The sequence below is a fragment of the Hyperoodon ampullatus genome (genome assembly GCF_949752795.1).
Source record: "Hyperoodon ampullatus genome assembly, chromosome: 1".
Classification (NCBI taxonomy): Eukaryota; Metazoa; Chordata; class Mammalia; order Artiodactyla; family Ziphiidae; genus Hyperoodon; species Hyperoodon ampullatus.
In genome coordinates, this window is record NC_136914.1 from 126,175,445 (window position 1) to 126,194,072 (window position 18,628).

At 45.9% G+C, this 18,628-nt stretch overlaps 1 protein-coding gene across 3 annotated transcripts in view; it reads left to right on the forward strand.

The window, feature by feature from the left end:
* The window catches only part of FAM193A (family with sequence similarity 193 member A), a gene marked incomplete at its 5' end in the record, with an annotated part of 177,018 nt that extends 167,601 nt beyond the window's left edge, over positions 1 to 9,417 (forward strand). For all 3 annotated transcript variants that reach the window (XM_079704779.1, XM_079704780.1, XM_079704781.1), the window contains one exon: positions 8,711 to 9,417. In XM_079704779.1, the coding sequence (XP_079560905.1) occupies positions 8,711 to 8,804 (94 nt within the window). In that variant the 3' untranslated portion in view covers positions 8,805 to 9,417. The remainder of the gene's footprint in view (positions 1 to 8,710) is intronic.
* Positions 9,418 to 18,628: the final 9,211 nt, after the last annotated feature.

Genomic DNA, 18,628 nt, shown 5'->3' on the forward strand with positions numbered 1-18,628 from the left:
CATCCCCTGCATTAGAAGGAGGATTCTTAACCCCTGGACCACCAGGGAAGTCCCTAAATTACTTGAATTATTAACACAGTTTGCCCTGAAGCTGGATTCTGGGGAGCAGGGGATAGAATAGGGGCATTTCTTGGATGTAGGCAAAGCTTTGGAGGAATATTTTCCCAAGGTAGACCTGCAGGATTCACACACCTTAAAATCATGCATGACCTTATAAACAAAGATTATCAAACACCCAAGACCTAGGAACAACAATAAAAATCCAGAAATGAAAAATAGAATTATTAAAGTCAAGACCTCAGTAGATAGATACCTGATAAACAGATGAGACACTGCTGAAGAGGGAATTAATGAACTGGAAGATATATCTGGAAAATGTACCCAGAATGCACCAAGATATAAGGAAAATAGAAAATGTGAAAGAGGGCTTAAGAGACACGGAGGAGTGGCTAAGTCTGACATACACCTAATGGAAGCCCCTCTGAGAGAGAATGGAGACCACAGAAAAACAGGATTTAAAGAGATAAGATGCCTGAGGATTTTGCAGAACTAATGGGAAATTTGAATCTACAAATTCAAAAGCACAACGTATACCAGTAGGATAAAACAAACAAAAATCCATATCTAGACATAGCATATGAAACCAGAGACCATGGAGTGATATTTACAGTGTTGAAAGAAGATTTGTCAGTCTATAATTATGTATCCCACAAAACTATTCTTTCCCATAATAAAGAAAAACTGTAGGAGCTTGCTACAAAGAGACCTGTTTTAAAAGGAAACATCTAAAATTATACTTTAAGAAAAAGGAAATCGGGAATTCCCTGGTGGTCCAGCGGTTGGGATTCCATGCTTCCACTGGAGGAGACATGGGTTCAATCCCTGGTCAGGGGATTAAGATCTTGCAAGCTGCACAGCGTGCCCCCCCCCCCAAAAAAAAAGAAAGAAAAGAAAAAGGAAAGTGATCTCAGAAGATCACTGTAACATACACAGGAAGGAATGAAAAACAGCCTGATAAGTCTAGGTAAATGTCTAACTGACATTATGTTTGAAAGAACCCCAGTACTGAACAGCAGTAGTATGTCAGTTAAGTGTGAAATAATCAGAGCTGAATATCCTGAAGTCCTTCTGTTGTTCAGGTAGTTAACATTCAGACTTTAAGCTAAATGGGCAGGACACAATTTCAAGAGCAAGCATTAAAAGAATAGAAATAGGGTGTATAAATTGCTAATCAGTAGAAGGAAAAAAATCAAAACAAAAAGAAAAATAAATAAATGTAGAGAAAGTACAATAAACAAATTTTAAAAAGATGATAGACACAAGTCCAGTTGTGTCGGTAACCATGATAGGCAGTAAGCAGACAAAATTAAAAGTAGTTTGTCAGGGCTTCCCTGTTGGCGCAGTGGTTGAGAGTCTGCCTGCCGATGCAGGGCACATGGGTTCGTGCCCCGGTCCGGGAAGATCCCACATGCCACGGAGCGGCTGGGCCCGTGAGCCATGGCCGCTGAGCCTGCGCGTCCGGAGCCTGTGCTCTGCAACGGGAGAGGCCACAACAGTGAGAGGCCCGCGTACAGCAAAAAAAAAAAAAAAAAAAAAAGTAGTTTGTCAGGTTGTGTTAAATTATATACACACACACACACACACACACACACACACACACACGTATATATACTGTTTACAAGAAAATACCTAAACTATAATGAAAAGAAAGGTGGAAATAAAGAGAAAGGAAAAAGGAAACTGTTACAGTTGTTATTCTCAGACGAAGTATATTTTAACACAAGGGATAGATGAAGTTTGCTACATAATGATAAAATGTTCAATTTGTCAGGAAGAAATAGGAATTTTAAACACAAGTACTTAATGAAATAGCCTCAAGATACAAAAAGCAATTTGGGCTTCACAGAGAATCAAACAAATCCACCATCCTGGTGGGAAATCTCAGACCATTTCTCTGCGTCCTGATTGGCTTGAGCAGCCCAAGCCCCACTGTGAAGATGTGGAAGATCAACACAGCTTGACTGGCAAGCTTAGTCTAACGGATGTAGGTGAAACCCTGCATCCAAGAAACAGAGAGCTGAGTTCTTACACACACGGGGCCATCCACAGAAACGGGATATGTGCTGGCCCACAGAAAGCAAGGCTCAAACATGTCAAAGAAGGATGTATAATTTGTGTTCTCTGACCACAACATGTTGAAGTTGCATATTTACAATAGGTACATTTTAAGTCCCTAAATATTTGGAAATCTGGAATTATGTAAGTGTAAATAACTCATGGGTCAAGTAAGAAACCACAGTGGACATTTAAAAATATATAGAACTAAAAGATAAGGAAAATATTGCACGTGAAAACCTGTGGAATGCAGAAAAGGTTTTGCTCATGGGTGTGAAGAAAAGGGACCCCTCCTACACTGTTGGTAGGAATGTAAATTGGTACAGCAATATGGAGAGCAGTATGGAGGTTCCTCAAAAAACTAAAAATAGAGCTACCATATGACCCAGCAATCCCACTGCTGGGCATATATCCAGAAAAAACTATAATTCAAAAAGATACATGCACCCTTATGTTTGTAATGGCACTGTTTACAATAGCCAAGACATGGAAACAAGCTAAATGTCCATCGACAGATGAATGGATAAAGAAGATGTGGTACATATACACGATGGAATATTACTCAGACATAAAACAGAACGAAATAATGCCATTTGCAGCAACATGGATGCAACTGGAGATTATCATACTAAGTCAAGTAAGTCAGACAGAGAAAGACAAATACCATGTGATATCACTTATATATGGAATCTAAAATATGACACAAATGAACTTATCTACGAAACAGAAACAGACTCACAGACATAGAGAACAGTCTTGTAGTTGCCAAGGGGGAGGGGGTTGGGGGAGGGGGGAGTGGGAGCTTGGGGTTAGCAGATGCAAGCTATTATATAGAGAATGGATAAACAACTAAGGTCCTACTGTAGAGCACAGGGAACTATATTCAATACCCTATGATAAACCACAATGAAAAAGAGTATATATATATACATATATATATATATATATACACACACATATACATATGTATATAAAACTGAGTCACTTTGCTGTACAGCAGAAATTAACACCACATTATAAATCAACTATACTTCAAGAAAATTTTTTAAAAAAAGAAAAGGTTTGCCCTTGGGAGCACTTCCACTGAAGCCTTAAATGATGGAGCTAAGTATTAAAAACCTGAAAATTAAGGCTTCCCTGGTGGTGCAGTGGTTGAGAGTCTGCCTGCCGATGCAGGGGACGCGGGTTCGTGCCCCGGTCTGGGAAGATCCCACATGCCACGGAGCGGCTGGGCCCGTGAGCCATGGCTGCTGAGTCTGCGCGTTCAGAGCCTGTGCTCCGCAACGGGAGAGGCCACAACAGTGAGAGGCCCACATACCGCAAAAAAAAAAAAAAAAAAAACCCTGAAAATTAATGAGTTTAGGATTTAATTTGAGAAATTAGGAAAACAGCAATAGAATAAACTCAAAGTGAAACAAAGGAGATAATACATAAGAGCAATAATGAAATAGGAAACAAAGATAAGATCATCAAAGCCAAAATTTGATTCTTTGAAAACATTAAATAAATAAACCTTTGAGAGACTAGTCAAGAAAAGTAGAAAAAAGACACCCAAAATACCACAGTTAGATGGAAGAAGAAACAGAATGTTGATAATTATCAAAGTTGGATGGTGGCTCTGTTCATTTTACCACTCTCTGCTTTTGGGTGTGTTTGAAATTCTCTGTAATATAAAGGGTTTCTTTGATTTTGTGAGTACGTAAGTGAAAAGGAGGACATAACTCCAGAGACTGGGAGCAACTTTACAACAATTAACTTTAAAACTTAAATAAGACACAAAATTAACCCAATAGAAAAATAGCATGAATGGTCCAGTAACAATTAGATTAAAGCAGCAGTTCTAAGTCTTCCCAGTAAGAAAACTATATTCTGACAGTTTCACAGAGAATTGTCCAGGACTTTCAAAGAAAGATTATTCAGTCTTGTAGATTCTACCAGAGAATTGAAATGAGACAGCACAGGAGCGTGCTCCCCACTTTGTTTTATGAGAGAAGTAAAATGTTGATACCAAAATCTGCCAAAAACAATACCAGAAAAAAAATGGGACATTACACATTTGTTTCTCTCATGAATATTAGTTGCAAAAATAATCACGAAAATATTCACATGCTAAATCCAACAGTGTACAGTATTTTCAAAGAGCAGCATGTTACCAAACCGGCTTACCCCAGGATTGAATGCAAGGAGTTTCTGATGTTAGGAAATCCGCAGTGTTATCTGGCACATTAACATAGTAAAGAAGAGCCATGTGATCATTTCAGTGAGTTCAGGAAAAAACCTTTGCTAAAATCTTAGCACCCATTTATAGCTAATTTTTTTTAATAGTAAGCAATAGAAGAAAATATCTTTAACCTTAGAAAAGGAATTTACCAAAAGAGGAAGAGAAAGAAGAGAAAAGAAAGCTGCATGAAACGTTTTCCAAAATGCGAAAGATGAAGCACGTTCAAAACAGAGCCGCCCTGCCGCCCTCTTATTTCCTCTTCTGGTCAACCCTAAGCCGTGGTTCCTGGCGAGCACTGTAAGACAGACAAGAAATTAAAGGCATAAGGCATGGAAAGGAGGAAGTAAAATTTCATTTTACAGATGATCTAATTGTCTATGTAGGAAATTACGGAAGAAAACATAGGACAGTTTAGCAAGAGCCTGGCTGTAGGATAAGTTTACAGAAGTTATTTTTCTCTACACCATCAGTAATTCAAAAATGTAGTTTACGTGAAGACAGCGTTTATCACAGCAGCAAGATCTGTGCAGTATCCATGAATAAATCTAGTAGGAGTTGCACAAGACTCGTGCACAGAAAGCGATGAGACTTCACAGAAGAGCATTGAAGGACCCGGGTCACACAGGTTCTTCGTGTTCATTCGTAGAAGAATTAGTGCCTTTGAGCTCAGTGAATTTTAACGAAGTGAGCACATCCAGGTAACCACCACCCGGCCAAGGTGTGCATTATCAGCACCCAGAAGCCTACTTCATATGTCCCCAGTCATTACCAGCACCCCCAAAGTAAAGATGATCTTTCACCATACATTAGTTTTGCATATTTTTGAACTTCATATAAATGGAACTACACAGCAAAAAGAAAAAAAAAATTTAGTACGTTCAAGCTCTCCAGCTTCTGCAAGTTTATTTGTGGATTTAAAACCCAAGAAGGGTTTTGTGGAACTTAACACAGTGTTTCTAAAACTTGTTGGGATGGGCACATTGTGATACAGTCAAAGGAGAAGTGTTATAGCAACAAAAAGGAACAAACCAGAGCAATCCGCAACACAGATGCAACTTACAAACTGAATGTTAAACAAAAGAGACAGAATGCTCAAGAATATATGTGATATCCAATTTATATAAACTAAAAATTAGGCAAAACTAAAGTACCTTGTTTGATATGCCTACTGTTCAGTCCGGCAGCTGTACTGCTGGGGTCTGCCCAAAAGCCCAAGAGAAAGCAGAGTGGATGCCTGCACAACGACTTGTTCCTGAATGTCCCTAGAAGTCTTATTTGCAGCCCCAAACTGGGATCAACCCAGAGGTCCACAGAGATGAGCAGATAAACAAAACAGCGCTCTGTCCATCCAGTGGATGCTACTCAGCAGTAAAAAGCTGCTGCTGCAGCACATGGACAGTCCTCAGAGGCGGCGTGCTTAGTGCAAGAAGCCGGACACAGAATGCGTGCAGAGGTTCCACTGACACGAAATCCCAGAATACACAGGTTCATCTGTGGTCACAGATCAAGAGGTTGCTGTTTGCCTGGGGCCAGAGCGAAAAGGAGACTTGGGGTTTTGTGGGAATGTTCTGTGTCCTGGTTGAGGTTATGGTTTCCCAGACATGTAAGTTTGTCAGCACTGTGGGCTCTACACTAACTGCAATTTGCTGTACATAAATGACACCTAAATAAAGTATGTTCTTAGAAGTGAAGTATGTTGTTCAGGGATGCGTACGGAGGCGTTAAGACTTTAAAGAAAGACACGGAAGTGAGCAACGTAAAAAGCCAGAATGGTGATTACTTCTGAGGAGAGGAAGCACCAGGCAGGGGGATCCCCCAGCTTGACTCTGGTGATCCACGGTATTTGCTTTATAATGATTCTTTATGTTAGACATTTGTTTTATTCACCCTGCTATATATGTGTTACATTGACGCAAAAAAGAAAAAAAATTGTAAAGGATTGCTAATATCCTCCTAGAATAATAGGAATAATAAGGAAGGCTCCTTTTCCTACCCATTGTAAAGACTTGGAAAGTCCTGGTTATTAAAATATGGTGACATTGGTGCCCAGAAACAGGCCTGTACGAACACTGAGCTTTGGTGTATGACAAAAGATGGGTTGGCTGATCACTGTGGGAATGAAGGCGTGTTCGTAAATGGAGCTGTGCAAGTGTGTTACCCCTGCATCACACCACACTCAAAGTCAACTTCAGATGGGTTAAGATTTTAAGTATCATATGCAAACCTTTTAAATTTCGAGCATAGGGAAAGATTTCTCAGAAACACCAACCATAAAATAAAAGATGGATAAATTAAGCTCCATTAGAATCAACAATTTGCTTTAAAGAAAGTGAGAAAACAATATTTGCAGTGCATCACAAAGGATTAGTATCAAGATGTGTAAACGTTACAGACCATTAAGGAAAGACAGCCCTGTTGACAAGCGGGCAAATGAAACAGTCGATGTCACAGAAAACCTGTGACCAGTTAACTGTGGGGGGCCTCAGCCCGACTGGCACTGGGGAGCGGCTGGGCCCGACCCCCTCCATGGGCGAGGAGCAGCAGGTCAGGTCAGACCACCTTGGAGAAGAGCTTGGCGGCTCTTGTAAAGTTGCAACGGCCAAGTTGTGCGTCCCACATACTCCAGCAAACAGTCCCACGCGCCTGTGGCCTTGCGGAGGAATCGCATGAACGTACTGTTGAATGAAAGGAGCAACATGAAAGCATACAGCACAGTTCTGTTCCTGTGTGTTTAGAAATCAACATGAGGGACTTCCCTGTGGTCCAGTGGTAAAGAATCTGCCTTCCAATGCAGGGGACGTGGGTTCAATCCCTGGTCGGGGAACTGAGATCCCACATGCCACGGGGCAGCTAAGCCTACGTGCCACAACTACTGAGCTCGCACGCCTCAACTAGAGAACCTGTGTGGTGCAGCTACAGAACCCACGTGCCCTGGAACCCGTGCGCCACAACAAAAGATCCCGCGTGCCTCAACGAAGATCCTGCGTGCCGCAACGAAGACCTGACACAGCCTTAATTAATTAATTAATTAATTAAATGTTAAAAAAAAGAAAGAAATCAACACGAGCCACCATCGAGTCGTGAAATTACAAAGAACCATGAGGATTGCTGGTTGCAAAGGCTGGGATGGTGGCTCCCTGCTTGGGAGGGCACAGCATGGCACCCCAGGGTTGGCAGTGTTGGGTTTCTTGACCTGGGGGGGTGGGTACCCAGGCTTTTGCCTTATAGTTACCTGTATTCGCGTGTTCTGTACACGTGTATGTAAGTATGCGTGACCCAGTCCACAGTTGGCAGTACGGAGGCCTGATGGGAGGTGGTGTCTAGAGTGGAGCCAGGGTGTGGGGAGGATGCAGACCAGGTCGCCTGGGCCCCGTGGAGACCTTGCTTTGGTTCGGGCTGCAGCTCTTCTCTGAGCGGCTTAGAGCAGGGACGTGGTTGGTGCTTCCGAGCGTTCTGGCTGCGGCGTGAAGGGTGGGGACACACACGTGCTGATGCAGAGACAGTGGAGGAGGAGGTGGAAGCTTCCAGAAGGTTTAAAAGGTAACACCACTAAGACTTGGGGTTGACCATCTGTGTCCAGGGAAAGAGAGTTTGGATCCTGGGAGACGGTGCAGCCCTTCGCCGAGGGGCGGGGTGGCCGGGGGCTTCATCTACCTGGACACAGTCCTCCAGGTACACAGCACCGACGACTGGTTCAGCGATTTAACCACAGCTGAAGCAAAAACACTTCATTTCACCTGCTGGATGAGTGACAACAATACCATTTTCTAGTTTAATCCAAATTCCTGCTACCCATGTTAGTGCTGGAAGGGTGAGAATTTCAGAAATTAGGCAAAAGTAAGGGCTTTTGAAAGAAAATGTTCTTTGCTTCATTTAGTACGGAACTCGGCCATCATTGCCTGGGAAGCAGGGGGCAGCACGCAGGTGGTGCTCAAGAGCCAGACGGTGAGGCTGCACTGGCCTTGGAGGCCTGTGGGCATTCCTGTGCACTCGACCTGCCCCTGAGGGCGGGGGCGGGGGCGAGGGAGGTGCGGGCAGTGTTGTAACTGTGTCTCATGCAAGTTCTTGTTCCACATCACACTCACTGTGACCTCGTGGATAAATGAGGGCAGGCTGGTGGCCGTGGGCAGAGCTTGGCTGGGACGGGCAGCTTCCTGAAGAACGAGAGAAAAGCACACAAAGCCCCAGAGATGTCCAGGGTGCTGGCCAGTGTCCTGAAGGTGGGACCCTGTTCCTCCTGCACCAAGGCGTGGGGAGATGGTGGACGCCAGCGGTGTCCTGCACACTGAGCCCTGTTGGGTTCTGGGCTTCGCCGGCTGCATCCCGGGTGTGGGCCTCTTCCTCCCGTGACCGTTGGGCTTCTTTTCTTCGCAGGTTCTGTTTGGATTCCGCTAGGCAGACCCGACAGAGACTGTCCATCAACTGGTCCAATTTCAGCTTGAAAAAAGCCACCTTTGCTGCCCACTGAACGAGGACCGCCTGGAGAGGGACACGCGGGCGGTGGGCCGGGCCCGGAGCTGCCATGCCTGCCCCGGGCTGTGCGGGTGGGCCGCCGCACCCGAGCCCCCTCCCGACCGAGAACTTGCTGCTCGACCTGCATTGTTAGCTCGTGTGCGTGTAGTCTGTGAGTGAGCCGCCTTGACCGTAGCTCTGCCGTCGGATCGGAACAGTAGCTCTGCCACCTTCTCCACCGCCGCGGCCTCGGAGGCCTGGGCCGCGGCCGGATGGGTTCGCATCCCCACGTGGCCCGTTGCCTCTGTGTCTCGCCCTGTCCCGCCACCTGTCCTGCCGGGGTGTCGCTGCGCTCAGCTCTCTGTGCCCTGCGTCCCACCCGAGGCGGCCGGGCAGGACGGGGCTCTCCGTTCTCCTCCACAATCTACTGTTTAAGAGTGTACACGTCGCGCTGTCCGTGTCTGATCCCCCTGACTTGTAGCCAGCTTGTGTAAGATCCCTTGCAGAATGAGAAAGTTCAAAAACAAAACACCCACCCAGTACTCACACCATCAAGTCTGTTAGAGTGTTCGGCTGTATTAACACGGAGGCCTGCCTGGCTACTTTTTTAACATATTGTTAAGTAATATTAAAATCATGTCTTTCTTTTTGAAAGATGGAATACATTAGTACAGCAGGAGGCCTCGTCTGGTTGCTTTGTGATGGGCTGCGGCGGGGAGGGGGCGGGCAAGCTGATGGCTATGCCCCCGAGGGGACCCTGGGCCCTGGCCCTGGAGCACCTCTAGGGTCGCCGGCAGCGGCAGCTCTCGATTCCTGGTGCCCTCACCATCCTCCATCCAGCAGGTCACCCGGGCCTTCACGTGCCCAGGACAGAGCCCAGCCAGGGACTCAGCGCTGTCGGTGGGCCACAGTGGTAAGTGCCAAGAGGACAGCAGGGGTGTGGAGAAGGGGCTGGGGGGCCCAGCAGGGGGAAGTGGGGAGTGGGCTGGGCTTCCGTATGGCCTTGTAGGCAGGTGCCCCCACCCAGTCTCGGGGTGGGGAGGGTGATCTCTAATACAGCAGTGAAGAACTACAAATATTTAATTGGGTATAAGCTGGCAACAATGTGCTAATAGTATTTAGAGTGAACAAAAGGAATCCCAGCGTGGTCCCTTTCTTCTGAGCTCTGTCATCAGCGTGCAGAAAGCTGGCGTGGAAACCGCCTGGTTGCAGCCTAGCTTCCACTCACCCCCTAGAACACTCCATAGCTCCTGCTGCTCCCGGCCTCTTGGTGAAGCTGCTTCTGTGCACATATGAGGATATGGCTGGTCCCAGAGTGAAGGGGGCACGGCGAGGGCCCCACTTCTGTGTGGAGACCGTGCCCGGCCTGGCTCTTAGCCTGAGAGAGGGTGAGTGGGACTGGCCTGTGGAATTATTCTGACGGTTGGACCCACAGGGCTTCCGGACAGACGGGATGCAGGTAGGAGGATGAGAGGGGACAAGGAGGACCCCAAGGCTGTGGTCTGAGCTCTGGGAAGGATGGGCTGCGGTCCCTGGAGGGGTCCCGTCTGCAGTGCCCATCAGGCACCCGGTGAAGTGTTCATGAACCTGTGTAGACGGGACCAGGGTTCGAGCCCCGGAACCAGGCATCAAGAGCAGGTGGGGATGAGGGCAGCCTGGAGGCCGTGGGGCAGGGAGAGACTGGCCACGTGGCTCTGATGCTAAGGTGACCCTGGCCGGCGCCCAGTGGAAGCTAGTTTACAGGAGAGCAGGGGAGGGGCAGCAAGGCAGAGGGGCTTTGGGGTCGAGAGGCTCGTTTTTCTGGGTGACGGGGTGATCCAGCAAAGGAAGAAACTGAGGCCGGGCCGTGACCGCGCCAGAGGGTGTCCTCGGGAGGGGCAGAGACCCCCCACGTTCCCCCCGGGACCCCAAGCCCAGGGCTGGGCTCATCCCCCCCTGGCTGAGGCCGGGCACTTGGTGAGACCACAGGCAGGGCCAGGGAGCAAACCCTGGGACCAGTCCAGGCTGGACCCCCTGGGGGAGCTGCCTGCTCGGGCCCTGAGACCCGCCTGTGCCCATCCCTGTTCTCCCGGGGAACAGTCCTGAGGCCGTCCGGGGGCCGAGCCACCTGTAGGCCTCCGCTTCCTCGTCTGCCCTGTGGGCCGCGTTGGCTGTTGAGAGCTACAGGTTCCCCGCTGTGAGGTGAGCCGTGGTGAGGGGAGCCCTGTGTGCCCCAGCACTGAGCACCACACACACCACCACATGCGGCTCCTGAGGGGCCCCTGCTGCCTCCACACCCGGCTCCGCCCAGCACGTGGGCCTGCCGTCTACACCTGGTTCCGAGTCTGCACGCTTGGCCCCTCAGACCTCCCGGCCTCTCTCCTTGCCGGGAACGCGCTTCCTGAGTTCCCTGGAAATGCCACCCAACCCGCAAGACCCAACCCTAATGTTCCTTTGGATCACTCCTCAAGGGGGCATCTCAGGAACACAAAAGAGGATGGATTCAGGCCCCGGGATGCTCAGGCCCTGGTCAAGGGTTCTGGTGACTTGTTACTGTGGTCTAGGTGTGAGCCAGGTCCTCACCCCAGTCCGTACATTGACAGATGGGGACACCAAAGCCCCAGGCGAGTCCCTCAGATTCCCGATGAGGTCACTCCCCAACCTGGGGTCAGCCTCTGGGGAAGCCTCTTCAGATCACGTTGACAAGTAATCTTACGATGAAATAACAATAGCGAAAAAAACAGCAAAATGTTCTTTTATTGAAGTTTGCCTACATACTCGTGCCATTAAAAAATCAAAATGTTATGGTACCAGAAAGGATTGATACTTCTCAATTTCATTACTATATTTTTTAAAAGAAGAAAAACTTAACCCACAGTTCATACTGTTTTACTGTTTTAAACACAAATAAAACCTCCAAATCATCACAGAGAATGACAGAATGGAAGTGACTTTCTGCTGCTTCATCTTGACAATCACAGGCGATCACTGTCCGTTTTGGATCCACTACTAAATGTTAAGAGTAAACAGCACTGAGGGGTGGGAGACACGAAGCACGGAAGGAGATTTCAGACAGCTCTGGACTGTGAAGAACTTAACTGTCAAGACAAGTCACGTAGCTGAGTGTGTGGAGCCAGCTGGGTCCTGGGAGCCCCGGCTTGTCTTTGGTGGAGAATGCGGTGTCGTCTGGAGAGTGAGAACCATGTGCCTGGACTATTATACTCAGCAGCATCTGTGGAGGAAGAGTGGCTACAGAAACCGTCCTCCTGCTGTTAACAATTGTGAAACCAAGGAAGTTTTTTTAACGGTGTTCTTGGATGTTGGAACAGAGGCGGCACGTGGCAGTGTTTCCTGAGTGAAGAGCAGGGAACAAGGTGAGCCTCCGAGGGCCCCAGCTTCCGGCCTGGAGGCAGCCTGCAGGCCCCAGCACGGGGAGGAGCCCAGCAGGGTTTCTGAGCAGAGGGAGCAGAGACCAGCATGGGGGTGGCTGCACTTAGAGCACTCCATGGGTCTGCAGAGAATCCCCTCAAATCTACTCATCTGTGCACGTGTGGCATAAAGTTCCATAAATCCAGGGGGAAAGTTTCCACCAACCAGGGTGGGGAGACCTGGTGATACACGGGTATTGGCGTGGAGCCCTCAGAAGGGTCTCAGCTTGGCAGTGGGCTTCTGTTACCCTAGTATGGAATCTAAAGCTAAATGCAAGTCTTAGAAGGATCAAACTGATCCTAAGTAACTGCCTGCTAGAACAAAGTCCAACATTCTTTTAAAAGAAATACAAAACCATCCCACACTAAACAAAGTAAAATTCAAAATGTTGGAATCCAGGCAAAAAATTAGCAGGCCATCCCAAGAAGAAGGAAAATATAAACCATAAATCGGAAGAAATATCAAACAAGCAATAGAAACAGAACCAAAGACGGTGAATTTGCAGGCAAGAACTTTAAAATGACCATTACAAATCTTATGACAATGCTGAAGGATATAAAGGAAAACATGAACAAGATGGAGAACTGGAAGATGTAAAAAAGATCCAAATCCAAAGGACAAAAGATACAATATCTAAAATGAAAAATACTACAACAGCAGATTAGAAACTCTGGAAGAAAATACCTGTGGCCTTGAAGGCATATAAATAGAAACTACCAGAAATGAAGTACTGAGAGAAAAGAGACTGGGAAAAAAAATGACCTGTGGGAGGGAATTCCCTGGCAGTCCAGTGGTTAGGACTCAAGTTTCCACTGTAGGGGCACGGGTTCGATCCCTGGTCGGGGAACTAACATCTCACGTGCTGTGCGGCACAGCCAAAAAATAAAAAACCGGTGGGACCATATCAGGCATTCTAACACACATGTAACTGGAGTCCAAGAAATGGGGGGCGGGGGCGTACTCATTTTAAAATCAGTTTGTCATAGAGGCCTACTGGGATTGTGACTGAGATTGTACTGAGTCTATAGATAAACTTGGGAAGAACTGACATCTTAAAGACTACTGAGTTCCCAGTCTATGAACATGGTATCTTCATTTATTTGTGTGCTCTTGAATTTCTCAGTAATATTTTGCAGCTTTTATTGTAAAGGTTTTGCACACTTCTGATAATTTTTTTCTAAGCATTTTATGTTTTTGACATTACCTAAGTAGAGTTATGCATTAGTTTCCTGGGGCTCCCATAAAAAAGTGCCACAAACTAGGTGGCTTAGGAATTTATTCTCTCAGTTCTGGAGGCTATAAATCCAAGATCCAGGTGCCAGCAGAATTGGTTCCTTCTAGACGTTGTGAGGAAAAATTTCTTCCGTGCCTCACTCCTGGCTTCTGGTGGTCACTGGCAGTCCTTGGTTTATACATGCATCACTACAATCTCTGCCTCTGTCTTCATACGGTATATTCTCACCTGTGTCTGTCTCTTGTCCTTTTCTTATAAGAACACCAGTCATTGCATTTGGGGCCCACTCTAATCCAGGAGGACATCACCTGAGATTATACCTGCAAAGACCCTATTTCCAGATGAGGTCACATTCACACATTCTAGGGATTAGGACTTCAACATCTTTTTGGTAAACATATCTTTTGGGGGAGACAGTTCAACCCACAACAGGTTTATAAATTTGCTTTTCCAATTGTTGCAGATATACAGGAATACAGTAGGTGTTTCATACAGTCTTTGTATCTTGAGATGGTCAACTTCACTTACTAATTCTAAACTTTTTTCTTAACATCCCCTAGGGATTTTCTATATCCACAGTCTGTCATCTGTGAATAGCGATAGTTTGATTTTTTTCTCTTCCAGTTTTTCTGTCCTTTTTTCCCCTTTTATTGCCTGATTGCACTGGGCATCTCCGGTACAATGTGTAATTGTAGCAAAAGGAGTGAACACCTTGGGGCGTCCCTGGCAGCACGGTGGTTAAGAATCCGCCTGCCAATGCAGGGAACACAGGTTCGAGCCCTGGTCCAGGAAGATCCCACATGCCACGGAGCAACTAAGCCCGTGCGCCACAGCTACTGAGCCTGCGCTCTAGAGCCCGCGAGCCACAACTACTGAAGCCCACGCACCTAGAGCCTGAGCTCCGCAGCGAAGAGTAGCCCCCGCTCGCCGCAACTGGACAAAGCCCGCATGCAGCAACGAAGACTCGACGCAGCCAAAAAGTAAATAAATAAAAATTTAAGAAAGTGAACACCTTGCCCTGATGGGATTCAGCGGGGCAGCACTCAATATTTTATCATCAGTAGAAAGTTGGCCGTACGTCTTTTGGACACACGCCTTGATCAGACTGAGGAAATCCCTTCTATTCCTGGTTTGCTCAGTGTTATCATGAGTGGGGATTAAATCGTGTCACATGCTTTTTCTGCTTCTGTTGAGATGATCCTATGGTTTCTCCTCTGGTGAATTAGTTTTGTGGGTTTTGTTTGTTTTTGTTTTATGTCAACCAATCCTGTATTCCTGTAATAAAAATTCCACTTGGTTATAATGTATTATCCATTTTATATTGCTGGATTCAATTTGTTAATATTTTGTTTAGGATTTTTGCCTCTATGTTCATGAGAGAGAGTGGTCTGTCATTTTCTTTCTTGCCTTGTCCTTCTCAGGTTTTGGTGTCATAAAATGAGATGGGGAGACATTCCCACTTTCTGTTTCCTGAGTGTAAGATTGGTATATCTTTCTTAGATGTTTGGAAGAATTCACCAGTGAAGTCATCTGAGACTGTAATTTTCTTTGTGAAAAGATTTTTAATTACAGATTCAATTTAATGGACATAGAGCTATTTGGGTTTTCTATTATGTCAATTTTAGTAAGTGGTGTGTTTCAAGGATTTTATCCATTTCATCTAAGTTGTCAAATTTATCCGCTTTATAAATTGTTCATAGTATATACTCTTTTCAATATCTTAGAGATCTACAGTGATGCCCACCTTTCATTCCTGATAATTAGCAATTTGTTTTCTCTTCTATTCTTTGTCAGTCATGCCGTGGGTTTATCAGTTTTATCACTACTTAAAAGAATTAACTCTTGGCAATGTTGATTTTTGTCTGCTTTCCATTTCATTGATTCTGCTTTTATTATTTCCTTCCATTTTCTTTGGGTTTAATTTGCAGTTTTTATTTTTAAATTTTTATTATTTGGCTACGTCGGGTCTTTGTTGTGGCACGCAGGCTCCAGAGCATGTGGGCTCAGTAGTTGTGGCACAGGGGCTTAGTTGCCCCACAGCATGTGGCTGGCATCTTAGCTCCCTGACCAGGGATCGAACCTGCGTCCCCTGCATTAGAAGGTGAATTCTTAACCATTGGACCACCAAGGAAGTCCCTAATTTGTGGTTCTTTTCCTAGCTTCTTGTGATGAGCACTTGGATCACTGAAGTTTAACCTCTCTTCATTTCTAATATATGCCTTTGGAGCTAATACATTCCCCCTGATCACTGCTTTAGCTGCATTCCATAATTTTTAGCAAGTTGTATTTTCATTTTCAACTCAGTTCAAAATACTTTCTAATCTTCATTGTGTTTATTTTTCCCATGGATCATTTAGAACTGTGTTGGGAATTTAGTAGTTATCTTTCTGTTATTGAGTTGTGGTTTAATTTCACTATGGTCAGTGATCATGAATTCAATGATTAGGTTTTTTGGAATATGTTGTGACTTGATTTATGGTCCACAGATTTGTCTCTTTTTGAAGCATTCCATGTACACATGAAAAGAATTATAGTTAACTTTTGTTCAGTGTAATTTAGGTTCTACATATGAAATTAGGCCAAGTAGATAGGTTAAATCTTCTGTATCCTTACTTTTTTCCCTGCTTCTATCAGTTACTGAGAAAGGTATGCCAAAATCTCCAACAGTGATTATGCATTTGTCTAGTTCTTTTGCTTTATATTATTAGCTCTACACAAATTTAGGTATATTGTACATTCCTGATAAATTCACCCTTTTATCATTATGCACTGTTGCTCTATATTTCTGGTAATATTTTTTGTCTTAAAAGTCCACTGTGTCTGATAATCACTCTCATTTTCTTGGTTAATGTTGGCATAAGTGTATCTTTTCTAATGAGCACACAGGTGAGACTTCCATTTTCATCCAGTATGACAATCACTGTCTTTCAATCAGAGTGTTTGGTCCATTTATTTTTATTTTTATTAACATCTTTATTGGAGTATAATTGTTCTACAATGGTGTTAGTTTCTGCTTTATAACAAAGTGAATCAGTTATACATATACATGTTCCCATATCTCTTCCCTCTTGCGTCTCCCACCCTCCCTATCCCACCATCCATTTATTTTTAATGTAATTACTGATACAGTTGGTTAAGTCTACCATCTTCCAGCTGCTTTCTTTGTCTCATCGCTCCTTTATCCCTTTGGTTCTCCTAACTTGTCTTGCTTTGGATTAATAAAAACATTATTTTTCTGTTCTATTAACTTTCTAATTAGATATTTTCATTACTACTTTAGTGGTTACCCTAGAGATTATGTTTCCTTAGTTCATTAGTCCACCACAAATCAACGCAAAAACCCTACACTTATAACACTCCCGTCCCTCACCTAGAAAGTTCTTGTGGTCACGTTTGCATGTTTTAAAACCCTCAAGACATTATTGGGTTTTTTTGTTTTTTGTTTTGCTGTGTTAGGTCTTTGTTGATGGGCGCGGGCTTTCTCTAGTTGAGGCGAGCGGGGGCCACTCTTGGTTGCGGTGCGCAGGCTTCTCGTTGCAGTGTCTTCTCTCGTTGTGGAGCATGGGCTCTAGGCGCGTGGGCTTCAGTAGTTGTGGGATGCAGGCTCAGTAATTGTGGCTCACGGGCTCTAGAGTGCAGGCTCAGTAGTTGTGGTGCACGGGCTTAGTTGTTCCGCAGCATGTGGGATCTTCCTGGACCAGGGCTCGAACCCATGTCCCCTGCATTGGCAGGAGGATTCTTAACCACTGCGCCACCAGGGAATTCCCGACATTATTGTTTTAAACAGTCAATATTCGTTCATATCTACCCATTCCCATGCTCTTTTTTTTTTGGTTGCGCCAGGTCTTAGTTGCGGGCTCCTTAGTTGCAGCTTGCCAGCTCCTTAGTTGTGGCACGTGGGCTCCTTAGTTGTGGCATGCGAACTCTTAGTTTCAGCATGCATGTGGGATCTAGTTCCCTGACCAGGGATCAAACCCGGGCCCCCTACATTGGAAGCACGGAGTCTTAACCACTATGCCAGCAGGGAAGTCCCCATTCCCATACTCTTCATTCCTTTCTATGCTTGTTTTTATCCAGAATCATTTCCCTCTAGCCTGAGTAGTTTCCATAGTATATGGAAATTTTTTTTCTTGTCATACAATCTGCTGGATATAAATTTTTGTTAGCTCGTATTTGTGTGAATATATCTTCATTATGCTTTTCCATATGTCTAGGATTTTTTACTGTATATTGGACTGTAGTTAATATAGTACAAGGTCCTGGCTCTGAAGAAAGCCGGATTTTGTTCCAACAGGCCAGTGAATTACTGGTTGGCTGCCTGGAAGAGCAGCGCTGTTTTGTTTTGGCCCCAAGATGTCAACTTTACTCTTAAAATGTGGCCCTTCGAGGGTTTCAAAGGAAAAACCAAGGTTTTCCAGCCCCTCTAACCCCAAGGGACTCAATTTCGGAACTGCCACCCTACGGTGGACAGCCGCTGGGAGCTCTGCTCAGCACATCCTGCCTTCCAGCCGCTGTTCCTGCCCCAGGATTCTTGGGGTCTTAACGCTAAGCTCGCACAGTTCAGGGGTCAGCCAAGGATTTGAGGGCTCCCCCTTCTGCAGCTCCCTTCTCTCCGGGAGGTCCCCATCTATTTCCAAACTCCTCCAACTCCTCAGGACAGTGAGACGGAGGCTTCCTGTGACGTTCTAGCACCCACGCCGCACAGACTGATCCCTTCCAGTCGGGCCCCTGTAAAGTGGGGTGCAGGATGCTACAGAGGAGTTGACGCCTGAACTACAACTGGAGGAGGACTGACCTAGCCAGTGGAGAGGGTGAACGAGTGTTCCAGGCAGGAGGGACAGCACATGCGCCCAATGCTGGCCCTTCACCATGCCGGCAGCTCCTCCACGTGTTGGGAAGTAGAATGTGGGCTCAGGAGCCAGATGGCCTGGGTTTACATCCTAGCTTTGTCCCCTGCTACTGTGACCTTGGGCAAGTGACCTTACCCCTCTGTGCCTCGTCTTCCACACCTGTGTTCCACACCTACTAATAGAAGTACTTACCTCCTGCGACTGTTCTGAGGGTTAACTTGAGTCACACAGCCCTGACCCCGCCAGGACTATGCACGCAGTCCTTGCCCTGCAAGCCTCTCACTTGCCTTCGCCAGGCGCCTGGTTCCTCCCGCCTCACCCCCAGCCCTTCACATCCTGGCTGGAGCT